This window comes from Arachis duranensis, chromosome 8 (assembly GCF_000817695.3).
Source record: "Arachis duranensis cultivar V14167 chromosome 8, aradu.V14167.gnm2.J7QH, whole genome shotgun sequence".
Taxonomy (NCBI): domain Eukaryota; kingdom Viridiplantae; phylum Streptophyta; class Magnoliopsida; order Fabales; family Fabaceae; genus Arachis; species Arachis duranensis.
The window spans coordinates 13282727-13292902 of NC_029779.3; the positions used below are offsets into that span (position 1 = coordinate 13282727).

Consider the following 10176-nt stretch of genomic DNA (forward strand, 5'->3'; position numbering starts at 1 on the left):
TCAGTCAAGGAAACAATGCTTGAATAGAAACATAGCCCCAAATTAAATTAAGCTTAGGATAAAACCAATTTCACATATAACATGGTTTTTGCATATACTAGAGTGAAGTTGCTAGCAGATCAATGTCTTAGATTGTTTCCCAACCACCCAGAATCCCCAAAAGACTTATGAAGGAAAAGAAGATATATTTCATCCCTTTCTGCAGAGTTGTATACCATGTTATTACTAATTTTGTAAATTTTAATGCATAACATATAATGAATGGTACTGGAAAGCAATCATAATTAAAGATTAAATATAATGCACTTGCAACCAGAAAAGGTTTTAAGTAACTGAATAACATAATACTACAAATAATAGCTTTTACAACTATGCTGAAGAGCACAAAATGCACAAGAAACTTCGAGTGCGATTCTTCACGAAGAAGCAATACATAATTATTAATTAGACACATTGACATCTCAATGTAGAAGGGGATGCATTAGCAGCAAGCCACAGAACACACCTATGTACTTATTTATATATTGAGCATGCCAATCTACATTTATGTTCTGAGTTTTTGTCTTCCCCTTCTTTAAATAGTCTTCCTCTGAGTCTCCCCAAATGTTACAGAAGAAATGTTTACATAGACCGCATTCATAACCAAAAGAATGGATGCATTGCAAAATGTATCACTAATACTGATATGTTTGTTGCTGTTTGAAGGTATATTAGCATTCCAACAAATGTTTACATCAGGCAATGAAGATATCTTGATTCGACAGAGATGCAAATGACTCGTTCATTTACGACGACAATCCACTCTTGAATATGTTTACACCTCTTGGTTTCTTGTATCCCTTGAACCTCTAGTCTATAAAGGTGTAAGTAAACCACTTGTAAACGACTTTAAATCAATCAAGATTTAGCATGAGCTGAAAGAATGAGCAAACAAGGGAATACCAGCACTCACAATATTGATATCTAGCAGGGAAACCATGGTATCAATCAGCCTTGTCAGCTTCTTCACCATTCAACTCAGAAGCCGTATCTTCAGATGTTTCACCCTCCTTTGCTCGTTCTTTAACAAATTGCCTACCACGAGCTACCCTGATTGGTCTTCCCATAAAGATCTGCATAAGAACAAATATTTCCCACAACACTCCAATTAAAACAAGTTCAAGAATCAAGACAATAACTAAAAAAAGTCACACAGCACTACCAATATTCATGAATCCTAATTCAAGTAAATAAGGTGAAGTACAAAACCTTGAGAGTTACCTTCCCTTGGAACTCATTAAGTGCTGAATCAGCTTGTTTCTTGGATTTGAAGGCCACAAAACCATAGCCAGATGACCTTCTAGGGTTATCATGAAATATAACTGCTGCAGAAACAACGCTACCACTTCCATCATCAAAAAATTCCTTGAGATCTTTAGACCTTGCTTCATAGTGCAAGTTTGCAACAAACAAGTTAAATGTCACAGGCTTTGGTTTCACGGGTGGTGGAGTTTTCTTCTTTTTTATATGAGCGTAATTGAGTTTTAATATCCGGCCATCAAACTCCTACCCAGTAATCAGAGAAAAGAAACGTACATCAAGTCAAGGCCTCTTAAAAGATAAAACAGCAAATGCAAATTCTAAAGTAAATTCAATGACTAAGCATAAACTATGTTCATTGAAGAACTCCCTGCTCATACCAAAGTGTTTGTAAGTTTTGGACATTGGTTTTAGAGGGAAAGGAAAGGAAAGGGAAGGGAAGGGATTGGAGTGTAGATGAACTAGACTAAACACCTGAAGCCCTTCCAATCTCTTTATTCCCCTCCTTCAATCTTCATAACCAACAAACACCCGCTGCAAGTCATTTAGTTATCTTATCCCACCAAAACTAAATGATTAGTGATAGCTATGAAGCACGGATATGAGACACGACACGACACAACGGGACACACGGTCGTGCTAATGTCAATTTTTGTTAGACAGAAGGACATGTGTGTGTGTATAGAATTTTTTATATAGATTATAATATGTTGATATTTTATTGATACTAAAGTGCAAACCTTTTTTTAATGTTTTTAACTTTTTTTTAATTATATAAAGCATTTTAGATAATTTTTTTGGCTATATGAATACTTATTTTTCTTTAACTTACCACTCCATAACCATAATAACCCTATGATGATAAGCACAAATGAGTTTCATAATAATTAGCCACACAAACATTTCTGTATCTGAAATTGTTCATCCAAATCATAGCTTACACGAAATGAACTGTATCTAACTCTGGTTCATGGAAAAAGCATTACCAAACCAAACAATAAAAATTTGAAAAGAGAAGAGTGTAAAGGGCATAGCAGCTGCTTACATACGATTCGAGATTCTGGAGAGCGGCACGAGCCTCTTCTGGTGAACTCATTTCCACAAATGCCAAACCCCTGTTCTTCGTCTTGTTATACATTGAGAGCTTAAACAACACAACACATAAAAATAAGCATAAAACACTCCTCCATCACACCCTAAATAGAGAAAAGGGAGAAGAAATCAAACCTCAACTTGGAGCACTTTTCCATATCTCTCGAACAAAGAACGAATGTCTTCAGGGGTGCTTGTCCATGGCACGTTCTGGGCGAGCAACCTAGTCTGGGAAACCTCTTGCTCTGCATGTTCGTCGGTGGAGACACTAGGTGCTGCTTCAGCCTCAGCCTGAGCCTGTTGGGAAAATCTGAGAGTGAAATTAGGGTTTTGTTTGGTTGTGAGGAGTGTTGGGGTGTGATAAGGAAGTGATAATTGCAGGGATTGAAAGGAAGAGAATGGATTGATGGTGGTGATGGAATGGTTGTGAATGTTGGAGAATGATGAGAAAGAATGGTTGTGCGTAGAGAGGTGCGTGGTTGAAGGAATGCAAAGACTAGAGAGTAGCGCCATTACTACTACTCGCTCAGCAATTCCAGGGAAACTGGAAAGATAAGGGGTTTTACAGTGCAATATATTCATATTTGATTAAATTATTTACGGTAATGTAAAAATTATTTTATTTTATTTAATATTTATAATTTTATGTATAAATGATTTTAATAACAATTACAAAATCTAAAATAAAATTTTATATTATTGAATTATTTTTTTGTTATCTTTTATTTTTTCGAATTCTTTAATACCGTATATCTTATATATCATTATTATGAATGACCTCATTTAAATATGTATGTATACATATACCAGTATGAAAATATAAATATTTTAACACGGGTATATTATTCAAAAAAAAAAATTTGAAGATAAAAATAATGAAAAGATTTTTTTGTTGTAGAATAAATAAAGAAGATATATAAAATAAAGAAGCGTAAATAGAAGACTCTAGTATTAATATAATTAGTTTAATAAAAATGATTCATATATTTATTAATATATGCAGAAACGAAGAAAGAGAGAGAAACTGTTACTAGTGTATAAAGAGAGAAGAGTATTTTATTACTTCTGTGTGTATATTATTTGTGACTATGCCTCCTATTTATAATTGTATAAGATTAGCTTTTTCAAACCTTGAAAAGGATGACGGTCTACATTAAAAATTTGTATTATCCAAGCACCTTTAATTGGATAAAGGGTTGGTGGGGTCATCCATATTGTAACACTTCCCTTTGGATAACCATTATGAATATGTCTCATTAAAATCTTACTAAAGAAAATCCAATGAAAAAAAAAACTTTAGTGAAGGAAAAAGAGTACAATATTCTTTATGATGGAAACTGCCTCATTGAAAATCTTGTCAAGAAAAACCCAATAAAAAAAAACATGATTAAGAAAAAAAGAGTACAGTCTCTCCTTCTTGTTGACATCATTTAATATCTCGAAATCGACGCATCCCAATATGATGTACCAGTTTTTCAACGGATAATTTTGGGAGTGACTTTGTAAACAAATCTTCCAGATTGTCACTTGAGCGAATCTGTTGGACATCAATTGTGCCTTGATTTGAAGATCATGAGTGAAGAAGAATTTGGGAGAAATATAATTTGTTCTATCACCTTTGCTGTATCCACCCTTAAGTTGGGCAATGCATGTTTTATTATCCTCAAACAAGACAGTTGGAGCTATCTTATGATCAATCAGTTCACATGATAACAAAATATATTAGATCAAACTCCTAAGCCAAAAACACTCGCAACTTGCTTCATGTATTGCTAGTATTTCAGCATGATTAGAGGAGGTTGCCGTTATCATCTGTTTCGTGGATCTCTATGATATAGCTGTACCACCATATATGAATAGGTATCCTGTTTGAGATTTCCTTTTGTGTGGATCAGACAAGTATCCAGCATCTGCTTAGCCAACTAGTGGTGACTTGGATCCATATGGATAAAACAATCCCATGTTAACCGTTCCATGAAAATATCGAAAGATTTGTTTGATTCCACTCTAATGTCTTCTGGTTAGAGAGGAACTATATCTTGCTAGTAAATTCACAGCAAATGATATATCGGGTCGTGTATTATTAGCAAGATACATTAGCGTTCCAATGGCACTAAAATATGGTACTTCATGACTAAGGATATCTTCATTTTCTTTCTCAGGATGAAATTGATCATTTTCCACATCTAAAGATCTTACGATCATTGGGATACTTAAGGGATGTAACTTATTCATATAAAATCATTTCAAAATCTTTTCTGTGTATGTTGTTTGATGAATAAAGATACCTTTTTTATATGCTCGATCTGCAAGCCGAGACAAAATTTAGTCTTTCCAAGATCTTTCATCTCAAACTCTTCTTTTAGAGTTTTTATAATTGCTGGAATCTCTTCAGGAGTTCCAATGATATTTAAATCATCAACATACATAGCAATTATAATGAATCCAAATGCAGATTTCTTTATGAACACACATGAACATATATCATCATTTTTGAATCCATTTTTTGTCAAATACTTAGTAAAACGATTATACCACATTTGTCTAGATTGCTTTAGACTATATAAAGATCTTTGCAATTTGACTGAGTATAACCCCTGCAAATATTCATTGGACGATTTAGATATTTTTAGTCCTTCAAAGACTTTCATATAGATATCACGATCTAATGAGCCGTATAAGTATACTGTTACAACATTCATTAAATGCATATGTAGTTTATGATATGTAGATAAACTGACCAAATAACGCAATGTTATTGCATCCACTACAAGAAAATATATTTCTTCATAATCTATACCGGGCCTTTGTGAAAAACCTTGTGCTACAAGTCGAGCTTTGTAGCGTACAACTTCATTTTTCTCATTTCGTTTTTCTCACAAATACCCATCGGTATCCAACAGGTTTTACATCTTCTGGTGTACGGACTATAGGTCCAAAGACTTCATGTTTTGCAAGTGAGTCTAATTCAGCCTTCATGGCTTCTTTCCATTTTGGCCAATAATTCCTTTGTTGACATTCTTCGACTGATCTTGGCTCAAGATCCTTACTTTCATGCATGATATTTAATGCCACATTATATGCAAATATTTTGTTGAAAATTGTCTTATTTTGGTTCCATTTCTCTCCTATAAAGACATAATTTATCGAGATCTCGTCATTTTCACAATTTTCAGGTACCTGAACGTCTTCTAGCGTTAAAATTATATCAGAATTTTGGACAACTACAAGTGTTTTTACTATGTCATTTTCAACAGGAATAATATTTACCTATTTTCTTTTTCGAGAATTTTTGTCTTTGAAAGCGACAGGCCTACCACGCTTCTGGCATGAATTTGCTTCGGTGGCAATTTATCCGGCTGGGACATCAACTCGAATCGGAGTATTTTCGGCCGGTATATAGGATTTAATTATCCTCTTTGTATCAAAAAATGCATCAGGCAATTCATTTGCTATTCTTCGTAAATGCATAATCTTTTGAACTTCTAGTTCACATTGCCCTGATCGAGGATCTAAATGCATTAAGGATGATGCATTCCAATTAAGTTCCTTTTCAGGAAGCTTATTCTCTCCTTCTAATGTTCGAAATTTTGAATCAAAATGACAATTCGCAAATTAGGATTTAAATACATCTCCAGTTTGTATCTCAAGATACCTCACTATAGAGGGAGAAGGTGGTACAATGGGAAGATATATCGCACACCTAAATATTCTTAAATGGGAAACATTTGGTTGCTGGCCAAAAGCTAATTGCATAGGAGAGAACTGATGGTAACTCGTTGGCCTCAAACGAATAAGTGATGCGGCATGTAAAATAGCATGCCCTCAAACTGAGGTTGAGAGTTTTGTTCTCATAAGTAAGGGTCTAGCAATCAATTAGAGGCGTTTAATAAGTGATTCTGCTAACCCATTTTGTGTGTGAACATAATCTACTGGATGTTCAACACTTATTCCATTAGCCATACAATAAGCATCAAATGCTTGGGAAGTAAATTCACCAGCATTATCAAGACGAATTGCTTTGATTGGATTTTTTGAAAATTGTGCTTTTAATTGAATAATTTTAGCCAGTAATCTCGCAAACGCCAGGTTGCGAGAAGACAATAAGCACACATGTGACCATCTCGAAGATGCGTCTATTAGCACCATAAAATATCTAAAAGATCCACATGGTAGATGAATAGGTCCACATATATCGCCTTGAATCCTTTTTAGGAATTTAGGGGACTCAAATCCAATCTTTATTGGTGATGGCCTTAAAATTAACTTTCCCTGAAAACATGTAGCACAACAAAATTCACTAGTTTTAAGAATCTTCTGGTTCTTTAGTGAATGTCCATGGGAGTTTTCAATAATTTTTCACATCATGATAGTTTCCAAATGACCCAATCGATCATGCCAAGTTATGAATTTATTTGGGCTAGTAAACTTCTAGTTTACAATGGTATGTGATTCAATTGCACTAATCTTGGTATAATATAACTCAGATGAAAGTGAGGATTACTTTTCTAATATAACCTTTTTATTTAAATCATGATGAGTTGTGATACATAAGTACTCATGATTTTTCTCATTCATTGTCTCAACATGATATCTATTTTGGCGAATATCTTTGAAATTCAATAAGTTCTTCAGAGACTTCGTAGACAATAGTGCATTATTTATTATGAATTTTGTTCCTCCAAGAAACAAAATTATAGCTCTTCCGGAGCCTTCTATCATATTGCACGAGCCAATAATAGTATTAACATATTCTTCTTTTGGCACAAGATGGGTAAAATATATATTACTTTTGAGAATGGTGTGCGAACTCACACTATCCGCAAAGCAAAAATCTTCACTATATGTCCTTACCATTCTCTTCAAAGACAAATAATAATAAAATGAGTAGAAATATCTACGTAGTAAAATCATTTTTTTGATTGAAAATATTTTTATAAGAAGTATAGTATTTACTAAAAATTTTATTATTATTAGCACATTCAGTAATGTTGAAAATTAAATGCATAAAACTTAACAAGAAGTTTCTTACATTATTTAGTCACATGAACACTTACTCATATTAAATTATTCCATCATTGATCAAATGCCCAATATTTCCTTCATGATCCTTAAAGAAATCAGATACATCATAATGAGTGGTGAAATTTTCAATATCATTTGAAACAAAATTTGTTTCCTTTCCTTTGTCGTCTTTTTTCAAAGATGCTTGATTAAGATCGACTAGGTGCCTTGGTGTACGACAGGTACGCGACCAATGGCCCTTTCCATCACAATGAAAATATTTATCCTCAATTGATTTATTTTGCCCATTGTTTCTTTTCTTATCCCACTTCAGGTGAGATCCTCTATTGTGAACATAATTCTTCTTCCTTCCATAATTTTTCTTGTTACCAAAATCTTGCCATTTATGATTTGCCGCATTCGCTTTAGCAAATGGGGCGGCGCCTGTAACACCCTAAATTTTAGCACGTCATGATCGTACCAAAAGTAAGGCGTTACGGACCTTATTTCCTTTATTATAAATTTACTATTGAGCCTTTACGTTGATATCGCGTTTTAGTTTTTGAGAAAATTCCAGAAAAAAATCTTGTTTTTACTAACTAAAGTCACGTATTAAGAGATCTTCAAACACTAATATTCACGTAATTACTAATAATAATAAGCGTTATACAAATAGTTCAATATAAAATTTGAAGACAATACATATCCCTCTGGACAAAATAAAAGCTAAAGTAACAGGGACGAGGAAACTCTATAAAAACAACAGAATCTTCAAACCTGAAAGGGTGGAAGATTTTGGGTGAGAACAAACCACATGTTCTCAGTAGGGAATGGGAATGCCATCAAAGTAATGAATTTAATGCAAATAATTAACTTAGTAAAACTATTTTGTTAAACCTTTGGAAATACTTTTATTTCTACTTCAGATATATAATTACTTTTCTTTAAATTTCTAAACTCAAAATGTATTTTAATCACAAAATTAGTCATAATAACCATCTCTCAACCACATAATCATATTTCAACCACAACATCTCATCTCAATACATTCGTGAACTAACAGTACAAATAAGGGATTTAAACCAATATACAAACAAGTCAAACAGCACAATCACAGAAAAGTAATACAAGCAAACACAACCAAATACAAATGTGCAAACAACATGATGCATATCTATTCCTAATGCAGGCCATGAGCTCATGTGTTGGTTACCTACCCGCTCCCGACATTACCTGGGCACGAGTCCTAAATATGATTTTTTAGATGCATACAGTATGACTTTAAGTCGTACGACTAGGCTGCATACAGTGTGACTTTCCAAATCAATAAGCGTACATCTGGAAAACAATTATCAGTATGTGGGCGTCCCCACTTTACATTTGGCACCAAGGCCCAAACAATGTCACATCTGCTCTCCCGTGGCAATCATTTCATTAATCATTATATTCATTTGATCTTTGTTCTCTGCTCTCCTGTGGTAGAGATCCTTTTAGTTAATATACTCTTTAATCTTTATTCTCTGCTTTCCTGTGGCAGAGATTCTTTTAATTATCCTTCTTTCCTTTACTTTTCGTTCTTCCTCTTCTTTTCTTTCCTATCAAACCGAACTCAAAACATAACTTAAAGCAAAATTCTTTTTCAAAAGATTGAGTTTAAAACATCATACTTTTCTTAATAAATCGGTTTGAAAACAAAACTCTTTTAATAATAAATCTAAATCAAGTAATATTCTTAAATTAAATTTGCTTTTAAATAACACTTTAAATAAAGTCTTAGAGTTTTATAAAAATTTGGCAGTAATTCCTTTAAAATTCGGGTTTTGCCACCTTTCAAGGGTTCCAACCTAACCACCTTTCAAACCCTTTTCAAAATATTTTCAAGTAACAAATCATTTTCAATATTCACACCGTTCGAGATATCAAATAGAATCATATCATTTTCTTTAAAGTTAAGCCTCTTTATATTTCAATAAAATTAGCCCATTTCAAATCTTTTGCTTTTGAAATTAAAGGAAATTCATTTCTTCATTCAGAATTTACAAATCCCTCCGACCATACTTGTTTAACATTTAATACTAACCAAAATCACATTCTTACGTATTTTATCAGTCCTTCATCAGCACCTATTCATCATCATACTAATACCAAAATCAGTTACTATCCACTTCCATAACCATAAATTCCAGCATCAAACATAGTCTCAATTCAAATCCAATTCATAAACTCAAATCACATTTCAATTTAACAAGCAATACCAAATTGACCAACACTTCATAATTACAACCAATTCTCATTAATTAAACACACAAAAAACGTGTAAATTATTTGCAATTACTCAATAAGCTTTTTGTCATTCTTAAATTAAAAACTTGTAATTTTTAAGATGAAACCTCCTACCTCCGTATGAAATCAAAATCAACAAAAATTCTGGAGAAATTTTCTAGCCGAGTTGCTAAAGAAAAAAGTATCAGAAATTGTCTATACTTCTTAGAACTTCAGTTAGCCGAATTTAAGAAAAAAAAGAGCTATGCCACAATCAATTTCTACTGAATAAAAATAATACCAACATGTAAAAAAAAGGATATAAACATTTTTATCGGATTAAATTTTTTAAAAGATCAAAGAGAGTCATGGTTTCCTTCCTCACCCACGGTCTCTCTCTCTTTTTCTTTTCTTTCATTACGGTTCGGTGAAGAAGTAAAGGGAATGATGAATAATGGAATGAAAGGTGATCATGTGTCATTAGTGCTTTGCATATATAGAAAGAAAACGTGGCATTGG

General features: G+C 33.1%; 1 protein-coding gene across 6 annotated transcripts; it reads right to left on the reverse strand.

Annotated features, from left to right (window-relative positions):
* Window positions 1-284: 284 nt before the first annotated feature.
* LOC107460907 (29 kDa ribonucleoprotein A, chloroplastic) lies at window positions 285-2940 on the reverse strand. Of its 6 annotated transcripts, none has more exons than XR_008001930.1 (5): window positions 2527-2940; window positions 2345-2443; window positions 1249-1545; window positions 626-1112; window positions 285-589 (listed from the first exon to the last, which is right to left on the reverse strand). XR_008001930.1 is itself a non-coding variant. In XM_052252402.1 (5 exons), exons 1-4 carry the CDS (start codon window positions 2902-2904, stop codon window positions 984-986), a joined length of 903 nt encoding a protein of 300 aa, XP_052108362.1. In that variant the 5' UTR covers window positions 2905-2940; the 3' UTR covers window positions 285-853; window positions 953-983. The 6 variants fall into 6 exon arrangements, 5 of the variants coding, with proteins under 5 accessions (XP_052108362.1, XP_052108363.1, XP_052108364.1 ...); XM_052252402.1 differs by having other exon boundaries at window positions 285-853; window positions 953-1112; XM_052252403.1 differs by having other exon boundaries at window positions 285-853; window positions 943-1112.
* Between the last annotated feature and the right edge of the window lie 7236 nt (window positions 2941-10176).